The 22,840-nt window shown below is 40.6% G+C and overlaps 1 protein-coding gene across 3 annotated transcripts in view; it reads left to right on the forward strand.

Annotated features, from left to right (window-relative positions):
• HMGCLL1 (3-hydroxy-3-methylglutaryl-CoA lyase like 1) overlaps nt 1-22,840 on the forward strand; it is a 186,160-nt gene that overhangs the window by 55,902 nt on the left and 107,418 nt on the right. For all 3 annotated transcript variants that reach the window (XM_068960783.1, XM_068960784.1, XM_068960785.1), the window contains exons 2-3: nt 8,702-8,782; nt 9,010-9,117. In XM_068960783.1, coding sequence (XP_068816884.1) covers nt 8,702-8,782; nt 9,010-9,117 — 189 coding nt within the window. The remainder of the gene's footprint in view (nt 1-8,701; nt 8,783-9,009; nt 9,118-22,840) is intronic.

The following is a 22,840-nucleotide window of genomic DNA, read 5'->3' on the forward strand; positions in this document are numbered from 1 at the left end:
TTTTCCTAGGGAAGAAAAAGTAGTGTTTGTGGAGTAAATAATGAATCATATCTGTCCCCACCAGGAAGGTTGATTGTATATCTAGAAGCCACCTATATTGACTGCTTGGAATTAAAATATATGTGTGTTATATAGTGTATATAAAACATATAAATGTAATAACATATTTATACATGTAAGCTCCCTAAAGATTTTGGAGAAATTCCCATGAAAGTATGTCTTCTATTTAATTTTATTTAAGATTGAAAAATGTGAGTTAAAGCAGCCCATTTATGTTCTTCATGAAAGAGTGGTTCGTTATTACTTTTTCAAACAAAGCTCAATAGTTGGTGATATATTTAATCTCACCCTAAAGAAAACTAGAACAGGAGCCAGGAAACGTAGTTGGGAACCTTAGAAAGTCATTTAATCTCCTTTTCAGGCTGCCTTCCCCGCAGAGTAGCTCCACAGATGAGACGTCGATAGAAAAGTGCTTTGGAATAATAAGGCAGCACATAAATGTAAGATAGTATTGCTTCAGTTTTTGCCCTATGAAAGTGAACTGTTAGAAATCTGATTCCAGATGTGGGCATACATTCAGTCATGTAACCCTGGCATTTTGAAACTCTAATTCTGGATAATACATCTTTTGTTGTTCACTAGTATCATACACTACTCCACATTAAACAGGATGCGTTGAGCTCAGTAACAGGGCTTTTAATTCCATAAAAATAAATTTATACTATAGACCTGTTTAAAGACAGTGGCGCCCAGTTCTGTAGACTAGAGCATGGAACTTATAAGTCATTCATCAACTCTTATATATTCAGTATATAAGAATAGTGCCATGTTCCCACCACCCCTCTCCCCGAGGGTAGCACACAGACCCCTATTCCCTTAAAATGTAATCTTGTATGGGCAGAGTTTATTGTGCAGTTGGTTCATTTTCATATATCCAATGACTCTAATAATGCTGGCTAAAAAGTGTTGTATAAATGAAAGGCCAGCTTTGCTTTTCTGAATTTTAAATGTGAATTTATTCACTCATTCATGCATTCAGCAGTGTAATTAAGCACTTAGTATGTGTCCATCCTGAAAGGTTATAATAAAAAATGGGAAACAGGTAGGTAAACAAGTAATTACAGATCTCTTTTATAGGACATCTCTACAAAGTGTTATGGGTTCGTAGAAATGAAGTTGTGGTTGACTCTTGAACAAAGGTCTGAACTGTGCAGGTCCACTTATACGTGGGCGTTTTTGAATAGTGCTACCTGATGGGATGTGTAGTGGGTTGAATCCACAGATACAGAAGCAGGTAGGAGGAACTGTGGAGGAAAAAGAATTGTGTGTCTTTGAATGCATGGAGTGGAGGGCTGACATCCTCTAACTCCTACATTGTTTAAGGGTTACTGTTAAGTCACTTCAGTCGTGTCCGACTCTGTGCAACCCTATAGATGGCAGCCCACCAGTCTCCCCCGTCCCTGGGATTCTCTGGGCAAGAACACTGGAGTGGGTTGCCATTTCTTTCTCCAGTGCATGAAAGTGAAAAGTGAAAGTGAAGTCGCTCGGTCGTGTCCGACTCTTAGCGACCCCATGGACTGTAGCCCACCAGGCTCCTCCGTCCATGGGATTTTCCAGGCAAGAGTACTGGAGTGGGGTGCCATTGTTTAAGGGTTAACTGTGCTTAATTCTCCATGGAGGTCACAAAAGTCCTGAGTAGGTAACAAGTTAAATCTTGAATAATGAGTTAAGTGTTTTGATTGAGGACAGTAATTGAGGTCATCAAAGCATTGAGAAATGATTCTTCATGGGTGTCTCACATTTCTACATGTCTTACTAGCTTCCTTTGAAAATATCTTTGCAAAGTGTTTGGGCAGCAAGTGGTCTTGGGTAATAGTGCGTCTTTTCAGAACAAAGGGCAGACATGTTGAAATGGTCTGGTTCCCCAAGCACGGCTCCAGTAATGCTCAGGGAACCAGTAGAAAAAAACTGTTGGTGCTGTGGCTGCTGCTATTAAGGTGAATAGTAAAGCATCTTATCTTTGACTCAAGAGTTTCTTGGCCTCTGCCAGCATCCAGAACACTGGCAGGGCTACTTATTAGCTAGCATGTGCAGTAATGCCATCACCTTTCATGGGTTTTGACAGTTTTGTGGATGAACTGGGATGCTGAGAGAGACATGAATTTCTGCAAAAGAAAGAATGAAGGTAGTCAGGTGGTTAAAGGAATTTGAGTGAAATCATGGCTTCCCAAGTGGTGTCAGTGGTAAAGAATCCACCTGCTAGTTCAGGAGACCCAGGAGATGGAGTTTCAATCTCTGGGTCAGAAAGATCCTCTGGAGTAGGAAGTGGCAACCCACTCCAGTATTCTTGCCAGAAAATTCCAAGGACAGAGGAACCTGGCAGGCTACAGTCTATGGGGTCGCAAAGAGTCGGACATGACTGAGTGCATGCATGCATGCACACACACACACACCCCACAGGAATTGGTAACAGACATGTTTCATAGTTGATGGAGCAACAGATGGTCATCTGCTTTGTTGCTTGTTAAAGATGAGGAACTGGGAAGATGGTTGCTATCTGGTTTCAGGGAAGTATTAATAGGTTCAAAGATTGAGTGATGCCATACTTGTGCTGGCTCTTCCCAGAGAAGGGGAACTTCCTTAGGTATCTACTGGTCAGTCTCAAGCCCATCCATTGCAAAAACTAGGACTAAGATGAGTCCTGGGTGGGCTGAAGGGTCTCTTGTCTCTGTCCACCAATAATTACTGGGAGTGTCGAAAGAAGAAATTTGGACAACATTATGAGAGGAAGCCACTGAATAGTACAGAGGTGCTACTGCCCCAGATTATGTATAAGGTGCTGAAAAGCAGCCCACTGGAAAATGAGAGAGGACCCAAAGAATTATAGATGAATTTTAAAGTCAGGCTTGCCACCTTGCAAAACTCTTAGGCCTTATACTGTAACTGGATAAAGAGTTAAGAGATGGCATCTTAACAGTGGAAGCATGTACAAGTTTAGCCCTTGTCAGGCAGAAGGAACAAGCTGATGACTCTGTTGGAAACCAGCACAGTTACGGATACTAAGTGCAGGGGTTAGTTACCAAGATTAAAATAGATGGCGTCAGAAATGATGATTTTGCTCTCTGGTATAGGGCTTTGTGTAGACCTGAGACGTTGCAAGGTCATTGCTTTGAGCCAGTGAATGGCTGCTCTGCTGGTCTTTCCTTCTGCACCCTCTCATCATTGCTGTCCTTCCTCTTTCAGCTGTTTCAGGCAAAAGATGATTGTCGGTGCGTGAGTAGCATCTATCTGAGTGTGCTAGGGACCAGTGGGGGAAGCGGGGACCCTTACCAAGTCACCATCCTATCAGTCCCTTGGTGGTGGGTGTCCTGATTCCATCGATGGGGTTGAGCAGTATTCCCAGTGTCAAAGGGGAGGTGAAGCAGCCCTGTGGGTGGGGCCTTGCTGCTTCCACATCTGCATGTGTAGTAAAAACTGGAGCATATTGTGATTGTGATTTTCTGTCCCGTAAATGCCAGAGGGAACCATTTCAATAGGAAGAGCTACAGGCAGTGAAGCAGAACATACCTTCGGGGGAGCCCCAAAATCTCTGACCTCCTGGATCTCTGAGACTCTGTGACTGGTGATTTGGCAAATTGAAGCTTCTGGCAGAGTCAGGAAGCCTCCTCCTCCTGGCACTTTGGAGGGCTGTGTATCCATTACTTCCATGACACAGCCTTCCAGGTATCTTTGGAAAATCAGTTGTCAGCCTGCCATGGAGTCCTTTTTTTAACTGGACGCTTGACTCAGGGAGGTTTCTCTGTCTCTCTGGCCCATATTTCCATTTTGGGAATTCAGCTTGGAGGTGGTGGCTAACGAGGTCAGACATTTTCAACAGGCCTCAGTAATCAAATGGAAATGGAATATTTGAGAAAGTGGTTGGCCTGTCCCCAGTGCGATCTCAGCTTTACACACAAAAAGTAGTCACTGCCCCCTGTTGTCCATTCCACTGCCTGGAACAAAGCTACCAGCTCAGTGGGGACCCTTCTCTTCACGGTGCTTTTGTTAGCGTGGTTGGATGATGTTTCAGCTGAGCTGAAACCCGATGATGACCACTGGGCTCCTGCAGTTGGGAAACCTCCCAGGCTGCCATGCAGAACTGAAAAGGGCTGCAATCACTCTACTAGTCCAGTGGAGCTGGAGGCCTTTCCCATGTTTTTATTGACTCGTGGGTTGTGGTCATTGGCCTAGCTTATTTGTCTGCCATTTGGGAAACTGTGGACTGAGATGTTAAAGACACTTTGGGGAGGCGCTATGAATTATGGCAATAAATTATGGCTGCCGATGGGTCATCTGAGGCCCTTACTCTGATGAGGCACACTGGAATCACACTGCTGATCAAACGTCCATTGCCTGGATTGCCATCATTGCTGCCTGGATATATAATAGCACGGAACATAGTAACACCCGCTGTCATAAAATAGATACAGAGTAAACAACTCCAGGTTTCTGATGCTCCGGCCACTGCTGCATAAGATTCATTCTGCTGGTTGGCTACAGGGTCCTCAAGAGGAGTGGGCGTGGCTATTTTTGTATTGTATTGTAGGCTGTTTTTCTCCTGTTCCTTGGAGGTCTGGTGAGACTGTTACTGTTGTTTGCTGTTGTTGCCTTTTAGTTGCTAAGTGGTGTGCAACTCTTTTGTGACCTCATGGGCTATACCTCTTCAGGCTCCTCTGTCATGGGGTTTTACAGGCAGGAATACTGGAGTGGGTTGCTGTTTCCTCCTCCAGGGGATCTTCCTGACCCAGGGATGTAACTCATGTCTCCTGCATTGGCAGGCAGGTTCTTTACCATTGTGCCTTCCTGGAAGCCACCTGCTGGACTAGCTTTAATTAAATATTTTCATGAGAGAAATCGAACTGATTTGGTTCTAGCTCCTGTTCATTTATCAAAGGGGCAAAACAGAATGGTTTATTAATGTGACAATTTGCCATAAACCAAGATGGTGTAAAAATGAAGAGTGGGTGTTATTGGGAAATAATTCTCCATGGGTGTCTTGAATTTCTGTTTGTCTTACAAGCAGAGGCACAAATACCTTTGTTCCAAACTCTCTTTCCAAGGGTTTTTGTATGCAGAGCAGCTTTCAATGATAGAACTAGTATATCCTTCTGGAGCCAAGGGGGAGTGTCTTTCTCTGGGACAAAAGGCAGGCGAACTCATGGCCAAGCATCATAAGCACACGATGTATCCATTATGTGTTTACATGCATACACATGATGTATCCGAGTTACTGCCCGTTACCAAAGTTTCAAGCTCCATGTGCTTGGAGTTTCCTTTCCTGTAATGGAACCCATTGCCTGTGCAAGCCTTACAAGGTCCCCTTTTCTTCCTGGAAATTGGGCTTGGAGAACCACATAAATCCTGATCCTCTAACTACTGTGGTTGTTAGGAGTGATAATACCTTTTTTCCTTCTCTGACTCAGGGTTCCTGTGTCTTCTACCAGAATCCATGGCAGGCTCAACTCGTTAGCTTGCAAGTAAAGTAAAACTTCAGGCCCTTTTTCTCACAATTAGTAGCTATAAAAGATATACCTCTCAATATTGTAACACAGTTGCCATTTATTTTTCTATGACAAAACAATTGCTTCTTATAGAATTATTTTTCAAGTAGTGATTCAAGTGTAGCTTCCTTTCTTTTTTTCTTTTTTTGTCTTTGTCAGATTCCAAGTCTGCCATACTCGTCTACATCATGCTGTCTGTAAGGGAAGGAGCATGGACGCATGTACATGGGGTATTTTCATGGGCCAAGCCTGAACGGGGTACATAGCATTCACCTTCATGTTCTGTCAGCTGAACATGTTCAGACGTGACTCTTAGGGGAGAAATGAAGTCCAGTCCTGTGCCCGTGAAGAAGAGACACAGGTTTGGTGGAAAATTTCCCCTATGGATAGAAGCTCTGTCCAGTGAAAAGTAACTTCATGTGTACGGTCATGAAAGTGAGCAGGACATGACTCTAGCATGACTAAAATCACAGGATGCTTGAAGTAGATTGTGGGAGAAGGTGAGGGTTAGTCATGCATCATCTTTTACCTTAGGTTGATAGATCTCTCCAAACGACTGGTAGATTCTGAAAGATTTCAGTTATGGAAAATAAGATTAGGGAGAATACTTAGGAAGCAATAGACTGAGTGGAAAAGGATGACAATTGAAATAAAGCCAGTGACGAAAGAGACTCACTAATACAGTCAACAAGCACTTAGGAAGTACAGACTAAGTGCTGCTGCTAAGTCGCGTCAGTCATGTCCGACTCTGTGCGACCCCATAGATGGCAGCCCAGCAGGCTCCTCTGTCCACGGGAGTCTCCAGGCAAGAACACTGGAGTGGGTTGCCATTTCCTTCTCCAATGCATGCATGCATGCTAAGTCGCTTCAGTCATGTCTGATTCTGTGTGACCCCATGGACAGCAGCCCACCGGGCTCCTCTGTCCTGGGATTCTCCAGGCCAGAATACTGGAGTGGGTTGCCATTTCCTTCTCCCAACTAAGTGCTAGGTGTTGGGTATATGCCAAAATAGAAGCAGTAATAAAAGTACCAATTAGGTACCTATTAGATATACATGGTAAGAGACAGGGTAGTGAACAGAGTCCATAGGGTCGCACAGAGTCAACAGGACTGAAGCGACTTAGTACTCATGCACACTCATGCTATTTTATGGGAAATGTTGTTCTTTGAGCTTACTGAACACATTATAACTTTCTTCTGATTTCTTAGGTATTCAGGAAGAGGGTATACAGATCCATGCCTAGAAGACAATAATAACAATATTTGGTGGGGAATTGTACTTTAATTTCTTAAGATTGTTTGTTACCTCTGCCACTTACAACAGTGATGCGAGGGAAGGTCCCTTTAATTATACTCAGCATACTACTGTCACCTTAAAAAATACCATGTTCATATTCTTTGTTAAATGTTGTTGTTTAATAAAGAAATATTCTTCATCCCTGTAGGCTCCAAGCTAATTGCTATTGGAAATGAGATTCAGGAAACAGTCAACAATAATAAGACCACATGGTTTAAGATTGCCTAGTTTTTTTGTTGTTGTTGTTGTTTTTGTAATTTTAGGGCTGGATGTAATAAGAGAGAGGAGTGAGCTTCTCTTTATTTACTCTGCTTTTCCATGCCCCCCTCTCCTGTACTGTTTGGTTGGAATGACAGCCACCCTGTGAACGAGACATGACTCCATGATCACCATCCAAAACTGAGCGTGAGGCTGAGAACCTGCACAAGTCCTCGCTCAAGCCTCCACCCTCCCAACTGCATGCATCACCACCTGCTCAGGAGATGCAGGAATGAGAATTCATTTCCTTTTTGGTTAATTTTTGCTTATTGAACTGCCTGATTTTGTGGACATTGCAGAGGGTGGTATGTAAACTTTGTAACAGAAACCATCTGGGTTCTTTTGCTGAGTTAGTTAGCACAGAATGCTAATAAAATCAAGCAACAGCTATGGATCCTCCAAAGGCGGGCAGGGCATGTTCTTCTGTGTTATGGAAACAAATGGAGTCCCACACCCAAAATAGCCACTTTATTTCTGTATGCTTGTGATTGTTACCAGGACAGAGACAATGCAATTTGGTCAGCCCAGATTAATCATCCCTTATGGAAGGCAAGACAAAAAACAAAAAAGCAAGCAAATGAAAATGTTGAAGCACAGGTTATGCTGATCTGATTCAATTCTGTTAGCTTTAAGACTCTGATGATTGATTACCAGACCTTAACTGTGCTTAGAGATAGCAGGAGGTTATGTTTGTTCCATCTGGAAAGATTTCTATTTCTAATTTTAACTGCAATATGAAGTTGAGAAAGTCTGTTTCTATTTCCCCTATTTTAAACTAGTGTCCTTCTAAACATAGTATGTCCATAATCCTAAGTTTAGGGACAGACGGGAATATCCACCAGGTTGGGTCATCCTGGCGGGGGTGGGGGAGTCTGACCTTCAGGAAGCTGTGTTTAGGTGCTGGTTATGCTGTGTGACACAGACAAGAAATAAACAGCACATCTTCACCAGCACAGGCAAGAAATCTGAATTCACACTTGGCAAGTGAAGGAAAGTGCAAAAGTCTGTCAATACAAAGATCTATTTTTTTAATGAACTCAAATGATGCTATGTTTATCATCACACACAGAAGTACTTAACAGATTTGATCTTTAGATCTTAAGTCATCTTCTTCACAGTTTTATGTTTGAAGTTCATCTTTTGAGTTTTAATCATAATTAGACTATTGCCCTATGCTCAGTCGCTTCAGTTGTGTCTGACTCTTTGCAACCCTATGGACTGTAGCCCGCCAGGCTCTTCTGTCCATGGATTCTCCAGGCAAGAATACTGGAGTGGGTTGCCATGCCCTCCTCCATGGGATCTTCTGGATCCAAGGATTGAACCCATGTCTCCTTTGCCTTCTGCACCCCAGGCATATTCTGTACTGCTGAGCCACCAGGGATGCCCAATTATACTATTACTGGACTGTAAGAAAAAAATGACTTCACGTAGTTAATAGCATAAACTTTGTATTTTGCATTATATCATTGTATTGATTTCTTACCTTTATTAATTTTCCAGGGTGATAACTTAATCTTAACAAAGTGGAATTGTTTGACTTTTCATATAAGCAGCTTTGATGACATAACAGTTATCTCTTTTTCTTGCCTTGTATTTTCCATTTCAGGAATCAGCCCAGCTATCTGGATTCCCTGAATATGTGAAAATAGTAGAAGTTGGACCTAGGGATGGATTGCAGAATGAAAAGGTAGTTTGATGTTTATTTTACACAGTTTATTTAAAATGTTAAATCTAAATATTTACTCAGAGTCTAAAGGCTTATGTGGATTTCATATATTAGATGATTATGTTTGTTCTCAGTAGCTACTTGAATTTATACATCTTAAATAGTATTTACTTTCAGTTAAGAATTAAATTCTATTTATGTGCCTTAGACTCTATGCAAATAACATGTAATTTTTAATGTTTTCTTAGGTTATAGTTCCTACAGATATAAAAATTGAATTTATCAATCAACTTTCCCAAACTGGCTTGTCTGTAATAGAAGTGACAAGCTTTGTGTCTTCTAGGTGGATACCACAGGTACGTAAGTCCATAATTCTTTAACTGGATTCTTAATCCAACATTGCCAAGATTTAGTGACCAGCGTGCTATGCATTGTGATATTAACCTGATATAATTGCCAGTTTGCTATATTCTTATGAAATTGTAGTCCATACGCCTGATGGCTCAGGCAGTAAAGGGTCTGCTTGCAATGCGGGAGACTTGAGTTTGATCCCTGGGTCAGGAAGATCTTCTGGAGACGGGAATGGCTAAACACTTCAGTATTCTTGCCTGGAGAATTCCATGGACAGAGGAGCCTAGGGGACTACAGTTTATGGGGTCACAAAGAGTCAGACATGACTGAGTGACTAGTACTTTTCACTTTAGTGAAAGATTTGGTGAAAAGTGAGATATACATTGTGATGTTAACTGGATATAATTACCAGTTTTCTGTATTCTTATAAAATATTAGTCCATGCATGTGAAAGTGAAAGTGAACGTGAGTCACACAGTTGTGTCCGACTCTTTGCGATCCCATGGACTGTAGCCCACAAGGCTCCTCCGTCCATGGAATTCTTCAGGCAAGAGTACTGGAGTGGGTTGCCATTTCCTTCTCCAGGGGATCTTCCCAACCCAGGGATCAAACCTGGGTCTCCTGCATTGCAGGCGGATTCTTTACCAACTGAGCTACTAGGGAAACCCATACACTTAGATATGATTAAGTAAAAAACATCTTTAATTAAATATACCTATTAAGTCCTAAAAACTTACTTGGCCTTGATTGTTTAAAAGCTGTTTGGAACTTCATCCTAAACATCCAAGAGTGTATGGTTCAATATAATGAGTAGGTGATAAGACTTTCAATACTAGTTTAGGGTCCTGCCTTCTGTTTCCTTCCAGTAACAAAAGCAGACATTGTTGATCCTGCTTTATGCTCGTAGCCCACTGTTCCCTTGGAACCCTGGATCTGAATTCTCCAAAGTCTTTTATATCTAGTTAGTCAGTTCAGTCAGTCAGTCAGTTAGTTCAGTTGGTCAGTTGTGTTGGACTCTTTGTGACCCCATGAACTGCTGCACGCCAGGCCTTCCTGTCCATCACCAGCTCCCGGAGTTCACTCAAACTCACGCCCATCGAGTTGGTGATGCCAACCAGCCATCTCAGCCTCTGTCATCCCCTTCTCCTCCCACCCCCAATCCCTCCCAGCATCAGAGTCTTTTCCAATGAGTCAACTCTTTGCATGAGGTGGCCAAAGTACTGGAGTTTCAGCTTTAGCATCAGTCCTTCCAAAGAACACCCAGGGCCGATCTCCTTTAGAATGGACTAGTTGGATCTCCTTGCAATCCAAGGGACTCTCAAGAGTCTTCTCCAACACCATAGTTCAAAAGCATCAATTCTTTGGTGTTCAGCTTTCTTCGTAGTCCAACTCTCACATCCATACAGAACCACTGGAAAAACCATAACCTTGACTAGATGGACCTTTGTTGGCAAAGTAATGTCTCTGCTTTTCAATATATTCTCTAGGTTGGTCATAACTTAACTTCCAAGAAGTAAGCCTCTTTTAATTTCATGGCTTCAATCACCATCTGCAATGATTTTGGAGCCCCACAAAATAAATCTGACACTGTTTCCACTGTTACCCCATCTATTTCCCATGAAGTGATGGGACCAGATGCCATGATCTTCGTTTTCTGAATGTTGAGCTTTAAGACAACTTTTTCACTCTCCTCTTTCACTTTCATCAAGAAGCTCTTTAGTTCCTCTTCACTTTCTGCCATAAGTGTGGTGTCATCTGCAGATCTGAGGTTATTGATATTTCTCCTGGAAATCTTGATTCCAGCTTGTACTTCTTCCAGCCCAGCGTTTCTCATGATGTACTCTGCATAGAAGTTAAATAAGCAGGGTGACAATATACAGCCTTGACGTACTTCTTTTCCTATTTGGAACCAGTCTGTTGTTCCATGTCCAGTTCTAACTGTTGCTTCCTGACCTGCATACAGATTTCTCAAGAAGCAGGTCAGGTGGTCTGGTATTCCCATCTCTTTCAGAATTTTCCACAGTTTATTGTGATCCACACAGTCAAAGGCTTTGGCATAGTCAATAAAGCAGAAATTGATGTTTTTCTGGAACTCTCTTGCTTTTTCCATGACCCAGCGGATGTTGGCAATTTGATCTCTGGTTCCTCTGCCTTTTCTAAAACCAGCTTGAAATTCTGGAAGTTCATGGTTCACATATTGCTGAAGCCTGGCTTGGAGAATTTTGAGCATTACTTTACTAGTGTGTGAGATGAGTGCAATTGTGTGGTAGTTTGAGCATTCTTTGGCATTGCCTTTCTTTGGGATTGGAATGAAAACTGACCTTTTCCAGTTCTGTGGCCACTGCTGAGTTTTCCAAATTTGCTGGCATATTGAGTGCAGCACTTTCACAGCATCATCTTTCAGGATTTGAAATAGTTCAACTGGAAATCCATCACCTCCACTAGCTTTGTTTGTAGTGATGCTTTCTAAGGCCCACTTGACTTCACATTCCAAGATGTCTGGGTTTAGGTGAGTGATCACACCATCATGATTATCTTGGTCGTGAAGATCTTTTTTGTCCAGTTCTTCCAGGTATTCTTGCCACCTCTTCTTAATATCTTCTGCTTCTGTTAGGGCCATACCATTTCTGTCCTTTATCGAGCCCATCTTTGCATGAAATGTTCCCTTGGTATCTCTAATTTTCTTGAAGAGATCTCTGGTCTTTCCCATTCTATTGTTTTCCTCTATTTCTTTGCATTTATTGCTGAGGAAGGCTTTCTTATCTCTCCTTGCTCTTCTTTGGAACTCTGCCTAACTCAATAGCTGGGCATGCTATTAGCACTTGAAACTCAGTGGGTTCAAAACCATACTTGTTGTTGATCCTACTTTATGCTCATAGCCCATTGTTCCTTTCGGAACCTTGGATTTGAATTCTCAAGAGTCTTTTATATAGAGTCGGTTACTGACCCAAAATTCTTCCTCCTCAATATAGCCTATCAGTTCAGTTCAGTCGCTCAGTTGTGTCCGACTCTTTGCGACTGCATCGATTGCAGCATCCAGGCGTCCTTGTCCATCACCAGCTCCCAGAGTTTGCTCAAACTTATGCCCATTCGGTGATGCCTTCCAACCATCTCATCCTCTGTTGTTCCCTCCTCCTCCTGCCTTCAGTCTTTTCGAGCATCAGGGTTTATTCCAATGAGTCAGTTCTTTGAATCAGGTGGCCAAAGTATTGGAGGTTCAACTTCAGCATCAGTCCTTCCAATGAATATTCAGGACTGATTTCCTTTAGGATGGACTGGTGGATCTCCTTGCAGTCCAAGGGACTCTCAAGAGTCTTCTCCAATACCACTGTTCAAAAGCATCAATTCTTTGGTGCTCAGCTTTCTTTATAGTCCAACTCTCACATCCATACAAGACTACTGGAAAAACCATAGCTTTGACTAGACGGACCTTTGTTGGCAAAGTATGCTTTTATGTAGTAATGTCTCTACACATACATACATACTACATACATACTAATGGCAAAATAATGCCTCTGCTTTTATGTAGCCTATACGTATCTCTTATTTTTCAACTCCATGGATGAGTTAGTAATCCATACCCTTATGGATTAATTATTGGCATATTCTCCTAAATGATATTTGTAAGCACTGTCTCTCCCTTTATTGCATTTTGCCCATTGTTTCCAAGAAAAACTCCCAGAAATGCCAGCCTCTTCAAACTCACATTCTCAGCTCTTTATAAGCTCCCTTCTCCTTGCTGAAAAAGTTTGGGAACCTGGCCTGGGGTTAAAGGCCTCTCTCTGTGGCCCTACTTCCTTTTGCAGAAGCTTCCACCATACCAAATTGCCTCTTGTTCTTGCTCATATCCTGCCTCTGTATCTAATCGTGCTTCATTTATGCTTTCTTATGTACATCTCAGTTTCTGCTTTGCTTTTCAATTATAACAAGATGGTGTAAAAGCCTTAAAATATTAAAAGCTTTTAAGTACTTTTTAAGGTGTTGGAAACAACAGAGACCACAAAAGGATGAATAGTATTATTAATAGTAATCCATCAGTTTTCACAACTTTGATATTCAAATATCAGGGTTACTTTATGTATCCTTAAAATAAACTGACTTTTCTTCATCCCGAATGCCACCATTTATAATCATATACATATTTTATAAATGCTGTCTCAGGATCTGCTTCCCAGACTATGAGGGCTAAAGAAATCTTGACCGTGTCTCTGTTGACTGTCACTGAGCCCCCATTGCTTGGTGCCTAGTAAGTAGGTGCTCAATAAATACTATGAAATGAATAATGAACCTGTTAGCCTGAAATCATAATAACACATGACTCCATCCTTTGATATGGACAAGTGACTCTTAAATTTTGTTCGTGTATTTGATCTTGTGTTACAAAGGCTACAGATAATTTCCTTGCTACTGCTGCTAAGTCACTTCGGTCATGTCCGACTCTGTGTGACTCCATAGATGGCAGCACACCAGGCTCCGCCATCCCTGGGATTCTCCAGGAAAGAACACTGGAGTGGGTTGCCATTTCCTTCTCCAATGCATGAAAGTGAAAAGTGAAAGGGAAGTCACTCAGTCATGTCCGACCCTCAGCAACCCCATGGACTGCAGCCTTCCAGGCTCCTCCGCCCATGGGATTTTCCAGGCAAGAGAACTGGAGTGGAGTGCCATTGCCTTCTCCGGATAATTTCCTTAGGAAGACACAAACAGCTTAATGAGACTAGATTTATTTCCTTGACATTGTCATTTTGCAAACTGTGAGCTATTATTATTTTATTTACTATCATGTGAGACTTTTTATCATCTTTTAAGTCTTAATGACATTGCCTATGTATTTTGTTCACTTAGTGCTCTTTTCATGTATCTGGTTATTGTTGGAGAGAAACTAGATAGGCTGGTATAATTTTAGAATAAGGTTTAGGAAGGACAGGTCACATTATTGGTGACACACCAAGATGATGTCTTAGATTTTGTGTTTTTCATTAGCATCAGAACAATGAAATCTTCAGAGTCACATAGTAAGTCAAAGTGGAAGTTGCTCAGTTGTGTCCGACTCTTTGCAACCCCATGGATGGTATAGTCCATGGAATTCTCCAGGCTAGAATACTGGAGTGGGTAGCCTTTCCCTTCTCCAGGGGATTTTCCTAACCCAGGGATTGAACTGGGGTCTCCTGAATTGCAGGTGGATTCTTTTACCAACTGAGCAATCAGGGAAGCCCAACATGATAAGATAACCTCCAACTACAACATCAGTATCTCTTCAAGAGACTTCTATTCCCAGTGGTTTTGTAAAGCTGTCTCTTGACTGTGGTGATGTTCAGGAAGGTATCTCATTCCACTGTACTCGAAATTGCTTGGTGGGTTATTCTTGAGCCTAATCTGGGACACACCCAGGGCCACTGAGAAGAAGGAGGTGAGAGCCCCTTGCACGGAGGCTGCTCTTCTTCTTACTCAGCTCCTTACAAGAACAAAGGAGCAAGAGAGAGGGAGGGCCATCCCTCTGTGAGCAGTAATGAGAAAATTTCTTCTGGCCTCACAGGAAGTAGATGCCTGTGATAGGACCGTAAAATAATACGATTCATTCTGGGCTTGGTTCTGAGGTGGATTCAGGACTTCAGCTGTTGAGAGGTCATGGACTCAGCATTTGGCTCAGAGTGTTACTGGATAAAGGACAGAGTTCCCCACCCGGCCCGCGAGGACAGCTGTGCGGAGCAGAGGCTCCTCTGTACCGTGTCCAGTCTGTGCCCCGCCTGGAGCTGGAGTGAATGACTGAACCTCCTGAACCCTGGCAGTCCCGGCAATGATGCCTCCAGCACAGGCGGGTTACGCATACAGCCCGTGAGTGGGTCCCTGTCTGTGGCGGCCAGAGCCCAGGGCACCTGGCTGCCACTACGCTCACCAGTGTAATCTGAATGAAAGTCTAGCTGACAGGCAATGGACTGGCTTATCTGCAGCTCCTTTTAAGTCAGTTGCTTTCTTTGGGATAAATAGCCTTTTTCCTAAAGATTGAAGTAATGTATTTAGTTTAAATATTGGGTTGGACTCCAGTCTGAAAAAGTAAAGATACTCATCCTTCAAATATTAAAGAATATGCTATATGTTTCCCTTTTAATACTCATCTGGTTACATACATTCCAAACAAACAAACAAACAAAAAAAGAAGTGTTTTTATTAAATAGATCACTGCTCTATCTGTAAAAGAACAGTGTGCCTGGATCAAAGATAATATCAGATTGAACTTTCAAAGTTATACTGGTTACTTATTACTATACATCAAGAGTTTTTCAAAGGGCAGGACTGAGACCATACCATTTTGGCAATTTGATCTCCCATAGTCATGTTTGGATTCTAGATTTTACTAAGTTTGTGTGATGGAGCCTTTTCTGTTGTTGTTGTTGCCGTGTGTGTGTGTGTGTGTGTGTGTGTGTACTAAGTCACTTCAGTTGTGTCCAAATCTTTGTAACCTCATGCACCTTAGCCCGCCAGGCTCCTCTGTCCATGGGATTCTTCAGGCAAGAACACTGGAGTGGGTTTCTGTGCCCTCCTCCAGGGGATCTTCCCAACCCAGAGATCGAACCCATGTCTCTTAGGTCTCCTGCATTGGCATTTCGGTTATTGTTGTTGGAGGTTATCTCATCATGTAACTCTGTAGATTTCATTGTTCTGATGTTAATGAAAAAAGGCCTTAAATCAAGAGAAATAACCTATAATGATAATTTGAAGTTTTATATTATAACCTCTCATTTTTTGAAAGCAATTTATTTTTATTCACGTATCATTGATTTACAGTGTCGAGTTGGTATAGCACGGGGATTCAGTTATACATCTACCTATATATATATTTTTCCCAGATTCTATAACTTCTCATTTTTTTGAGAAAATATCATGACACCAGGCTTGTCTAACTCAAAAGAACATCTGAAATTTGTGTCAGGATAATTTTAGTGTATCAGCTTACATGTAATTGTCTGAATAATTTCTAATTCCTCTAAAGATCTTGAGTGTGGCTTGAAATTGGTATACTGTTAATTCTCTGCATCTTCTGTTTCTTTCCCTTAAACGTGGGTCATGGGAAGAGTCCTCTGGTTTATGTTTAGATTGCTGCTTGCTCACTTATTTCTTTTTTTAGCATTTTAAAGCATTTTTACAGCTTCCCTCCTACTGTTTTGTTTGGCAGCAGCTTTTCTAACTAAAGCAGCTGAAAGAAAAGTTCCACGGTAGCAGGCTGCCATATAAAACAGGATCCCACACCTATAATCTAAATGGCCAGAGATGATAAAATACCTGTCATTAAAAAATACATGTTCTTTACAACTTATCTGGAAAAAGGGTTTCCTTAGAGTGACATATAATCTAAGGACATTTGAAATGAGTCCACATAGCTCCTTACTTCAACAGAGTGAACAGCGGTAACAGTAGGGAAAAAATGTGTTTATAAAACTCTATGGGTTTACTGAAACTTTGGAATGGAACTCTCAGTAATGAGCTATTTAAATGATTATAAATGCAATAATTTTTGAAAGTGAACTTGAGTTTTCCATTATCTTTAATGTAGCCATTTGGCTTTAAACATGTTCATTCATATGAGTGAGTACCATTTATTTAAAAATAAAAATGCCTGAAAGGTACAAGACACTGTATGTTTATATCTGTCACACGCAAAGTCTCAGTTATAAATATTTGTTCCCTGTTTAGTTAATTTTTAACTGTTGGAATAGGTGGGTCAGTAAAGGGCAGAAATAGCTTTTCTCCATAAAAGTAGAAAGAAATACACATAAAAGGCTGTAACAATTATTTACAAATCCGTCTAACACTTAAAAATATGGCCCAAACACAGTGTAAGCAAGAAGGAATGTGTAAACTTTTCCCTGTCCTCCTTTTAGTGTGTGAGACAATTAATTCTTTGTTAGGAATGAAAACACATTTACTGGGTTGAAGTTTAAGATTTAGATGTACTTGGATGAGATGCGGGTGGTTGTTGCTTCTGCTCCTGCGCGCCCCCTGGCTGCTTTTCCTTGCTCTGTTTTTTCCTGAGGGGGATGGTTGTGTGGGGAAGAGGCAGGGAAGCGGGTTATTGAGCCTAGAAGTTGTGTGTGTCTGTGTGTGTGAGAGAGAGAGAGAGAGAGGAGAGAGAGAGATCCAGGGCAAGAGGGGAAGTGGCAGGGCTTGTGTGAAGAGCTTTTGGGGAGAGCTTCCAAACTCCTCTGTTTATAAGGCACAGTGTCCTGGCAGGGTAATTTCATCTTCTGTGAGTCTCATCCATGTTTCCCAGAGGAGCTGACCTCTGCCTTTGGCCCAGAGAGGATGAAATTTATAAGACCGCAGATCCCATTTCCTGGGGTCACAGGAGCCCTTTCACCCACATAGGCTAGTTTGGATTTCCTCCCAGAGTGGCAGCCTTACATCTATCACATGGTGATTTAGAGTTGCAGAGGTTCCAAGAGGCAAGCACAAATGGTGTGCCCTTTATAGCCAAGCCTTATAAATTTTCTAGCATCACTTTTCCATACTGTATGAGTTGATGTAGCTACAAAGGCATTCAGTTTCAAAGGGAGGGATCCATGCCACCTCCTGACTGGGGTGCGGTGTTGCAGAGGAGCACGTGTGTGGGGGGATATCATTGGAAGCACTTTTCTAATCTGTGACACTTATATCTTTAGAAATGATCTAATAATTAACCTAGTTACTTACGTGCTTTTCCTTATGAATAATGAAAGAACAGAGTTGAGAGAAAAGCAGGCTGGGCATTCTGAAACCCCCAGATTCCAAAAGATTTCAGCAGTCTCAGGGCTGTGAGTACTTACCTGACTCCTGCTCACTCCCAAGAGACAATTGTGCTGCGTCACGTGGGATCCAGGTTGGTATTGGCGTGGTCAACCTGAAATCCAACATTTTAAGGTTGCTTCATCCTATAGTTGTTACCTCATTGGCCACTGTTATTACAGAGGGTATGCAGATTGCTTAAAGCATAGTCACAGATGTTTTTTTTAACACTTTTTTGTCTCTCTCAGGAAAAAAAATCAGAAATATGAAAAAAATTTATTAGGATTGTGGGCACTAATATTTTTTTCTTTTTTACTTTGCTTTCAATTTTTACTTTGCAAAACAATTGGGGGAAAACGAGTTGTTAGCCTTGTACATATTACTTGGCATTCGCCAGTAACTTATTGTCTACCTAAGATGTAATTCCACTTCTGTGTGCAAAGCAAAAAGCAAAGCTTACAATGAAAAGCACTAACGTTGCAATTCTACTAGTTAGATTTTATTTTTTTTCACACTGAGGGTACAGTTCAATATTTTTTTACTTTTTCTCCATGAGGACAAAAGCTATGATTCTGCTCAAAGATTTACTCTGCTCAGCATACACTGCTTTTCTAATGACTTAATCTTATCAACTACATTTTGACTAACAATTTGTCTTTTTTTGGTTCTTAGATTTATAAAAAAAAAGGACCCAAAATGTTCAAATACTTTATCTCACTTTTTATTTATTTGAATCTATCAAATTTTCTGTAAGTCAATCCATGAAAAGAAAGAAATTTTCAAAGGCATTTTGATCATATAAAAATTACATTTTCGTATGTGATTAACATTACATAAAAATTGGGCTTCATAGACTTATCAGTATGCATCAACAGCTTGAAAGGTCTAGCATATAATAAAATTATATAAAAGCTGAATAGAGATACAGTTTGGCACAGAAAGACTGGATTCTAACTTTTTAATGGTATTTTCTTCATTATTTTGATTAGTTTGTCAGTCTTGTTTTAGTGTAAACTAACTCCATTGGTATGGATCCTGACTAAGCCGCTCTCGTCCACTTGAAGAGAAGCAGTCTGTCCTGTGGACCAGGTTCCCAGGAACTCACGCACTTCCTGTGTCATGGTTGCCACTCTCCTGGGATGAGTCACGGCCATTAGTGAAAACCAGGTTTAAAGTGTTAAGATTAAATGTGGACTGTTTCAATCATCAGTTTTAAGGCTGCCAAGCAGCAGCACTTGTTTTTAAGAATTCATGAACACTGAAAATGAACCATATACTAATTATTTTTAAATTGATTGTGGTTTTAAAAGACATATTTTGTGGATATGTTTATAAAGAATTATAATTCCAGTTAATTTTTAAAAATAAAAATACTTTTTCCTAATTTTTAGATATGTACAAACACACACATAGCATGCACACAAATCTAATATTGCCTGGTTAAATTGCTGGAAAGTTCTACAGGAGTAATATGTAGTGAACATAGGAAATTAGATAAATCTAAATGTTAAAAGTAACATTACATTCCAAAAATCATATTAAACAGTAGGTAAGTTTTATATTTCAAACTTACACATTAATGAGACATACATACGTTAACATTTCACTTCTTCCACATTTGATAAAGTGAAAAGAATATAAATATGTAGTTTTTCACCTAGAGTAAATATAAAGCATTTACTTTTATATGCCTTATGGCAAAACCAATAGAGTATTGTAATGTTAAAAAAAATAGTGAAAAAAATTCTAAGAAAAAAAAATTTAATCCAAATTCATTTATCTTGAATATTCCATTTATTAAATTGAAGGCTAGTTAGAATTATATTTTTAGAATAATAGAATACTTTGTAATGTCTATGAATTTTGGCTGTTTGTTCATTGTCAATATATAGGACGTTGTTTTGAAGAATGCTGTTCGTTTTATAAACATCTCGGACAGCTTCAAATTTATAATGGCAACAGGTCATAGGTTATAGTTATGCTGCTTTAATTGTTCTAGGCTCTCACATTCCTGTTTGCTTTTCAAACTACTAAATGAACCATTCTTTGAGATATCAACATATTGAAGCAAGTCCATGCTGACAACTTGAGAAAATTAATACAACTTACTCCAGACCTTGTACTGCTGTGATGTGGAACCACGAAGAAATTGTAACACTGTTCTTAGTCAAGACTGATTATAATAAGAAACACATCTCTTAGTAATCCCCAAGTAATTATTTCTTCCTACGTCCTCCAGGTTTCAGGTTTTCTTGGGCTTTCAGTGACAGCACTGTATCTGTTGAGAAATAACAACATACATATTTTCCAGTAGAATGTCTGAGAGCTGACTCTTGTTTCTGATATGATTTGGCAAAGTATTTTCATTTCTTTATGCCTTGGATTCTTTCTATTCATTTATTCATCCATCCACTGCTTTTTGTCTCTATTAAACACTGCATTGAATTCTTTGTTGAACTCAGATGTTGAATAACGTATGGTTGATAGCATTATCTGTATAATAAGCCAATTGTAAAGTTAAAAAGGGTAATGGAAATAAAATCACTCAAACCAAGTGGATATCTGTAAGTGAACTGTAATAAACTAGAACTTAGTAATCAGAATATGTTACACAGTTTGTGTACAAGAGGTTGTCTGTTCAGTCTTTTCAAGGTCTGTCTTCTCTTCTTCTTACTGGATCTTCAGATCCATATGAGGCCAGATCATTGCAGTTTGATCTTATAGGCTATTGTCCTGATGGCATTGCTCGCCAAGGAATTAAGAACCCTTTTGCTACAACTCTTTCTTTTTGCCAGTAAGATAATGTCCTTCAAACAACCCAGTCTTCCCCTCTTATCAGCACAGCTCTCCACTGTGGGCAGAGGGGCTTCCAGGAGGAAGTTAAGTATAGATGAACGGCTCCATTTACAGTCATCCAGAATGAATACAGGAGAAGGCGAGGGCACCCACTCCAGCACTCTTGCCCGGAAACTCTCATGGACGGAGGAGCCTGGTAGGCTGCAGTCCATGGGGTCTCTAAGGGTCAGACACGATTGAGCGACTTCACTTTCACTTTTCACTTTCATGCATTGGAGAAGGAAATGGCAACCCACTCCAGTGTTCTTGCCTTGAGAATCCCAGGGATGAGGGAGCCTGGTGGGCTGCCGTCTATGGGGTCGCACAGAGTTGGACACGACTGAAGCAACTTAGCAGCACCAGCAGCAGAATGAATACAATTAGGCACAATATTTTAAAAGGCATTTCTGCACCCATGCATGAGAAATAACACCGTTGACAGTGTTATTAACAAACACAAAGTCATGATATATGAGAGACAACACAGTTGAATGAAAAGAAAATTATACTGAGAACTTGGAGACTTGTTTTGACATGGGAAGACCAGGAGGGTGGTCCCCAAAGTAACTGACCTGAACAAAGAATCACTAATGCGTATTTGTTATATTTGCCTTAGGAAATGGTAGCGGCAGTGGGAGGTGGGATGGGGGGGTGGGGGGATGTTAATGAATAAGGTGATTCTGGTTTCTCTGTCTGGAGCATTGGTCTCCCAGTTTATAACACACAGATCCATTGGGTGGATTGGATTTATTTTATAATTTAAAAATTAGTATTTGTAGGCATTAATAGATTATGATGAAAATGGCTTGCAGGCATTCACAGTAGAAGAGTGTGGGGTTATGCTATTTGCTCAGATCACTCTTGAGAAGCCTGTGCATTCCTTTCCTTAGAGGGCGCTACAGAGGCCCTGAGAACACAGAGATGATGTTAAATAAGGAAACACAGGAAATTATACACCAGCCCAAATTAGTTTTTAGGCTTCTGGACTTAAGAAGTTTTGTGAGTATGGTGTCAGACCATTTTAGCAGCAGCAGCCAAGACAGGGTATTGGGTAGAAAAAAAAATAAAACTAGATGTTCAATTTTCCAGAGATTTCCTGTGTTTATTATTGTAAGACTGTGATTTATTAAAACTGTCTTACTTCTTCAAGGAGACCAAGATTTCCTCTGTGCTACTGAGGCTAAGATATATGGGGTTTGTGGAAAGAGTCTGTGAATGAGACAGGGCTAGAGGACCCAGTCTAAAAGCTGTTCATGGCTGGGTAAAGTGTTTTCACCCACAGTTGTCAGGAAGGGCTCTAGTCCCATTTTTTCCTCATTACTGAATTTACGAATGTGTTACCTTTAAGTGGAGTTACTGCTCAAATTGAGTTTTGAGTTATAGGGTCTGAGACCACGTTATTTACATTTGTATAGTAATCTATAGCATGTGTTGAAGAAATGGCACATCCTGTATCCATCCCTCCTGCTGTATAAGGAAAAGTGTTACCATCAGGGATATCTCACTGGCCAATGGAGACAGTAGGCAAATACCTTCTGATACTGTCTGCTCATTTTGTGAAGATCTGAATGCTGGCCTGGGTGATGATGGGGTAAAAAGGAATCCTTCAAATATATTTCTAAGAAATTATTCCACAAAGCATATTATTGAGGGTTATAGATCCATAAGTATATTTCCTGGCAAAATTTAAAATGGTATATTAAGCAGAGACTTTATAAAAAATAAATTTACCCAGAAATTTGATGGTTATTCTAAGAATAAGATATTCTCGGTTATACTAAGAATAAGAATCAGTTTATGCCAAGTTGATCTCAAGTGTTAAGGAAAAGAACTCCCTGAAATATTTATTTCAGATAGATTAACTACCTTGATGATGAGTTGCTATGATCAAGGGTAGGCAATTTCATCCGTGTTAGGAGTCTCCAAAATGTTATTTGTTTTAATTTTACCCTTAATGTATCTTTATTTAGAATTTCCGTATATGATCTTGTTTTGTTCAATTGCCCAGTTATGTCTGACTTTCCATGACCCCATGGACTGCAGCACACCAGGCTTCCCTGTCCTTCACCATCTCCCTGAGCTTGCTCAAACTCATGTCCATCTAGTTGGTGATGACATCCAACCATCTCATCCTCT

Source organism: Capricornis sumatraensis, chromosome 22 (assembly GCF_032405125.1).
Source record: "Capricornis sumatraensis isolate serow.1 chromosome 22, serow.2, whole genome shotgun sequence".
Classification (NCBI taxonomy): Eukaryota; Metazoa; Chordata; class Mammalia; order Artiodactyla; family Bovidae; genus Capricornis; species Capricornis sumatraensis.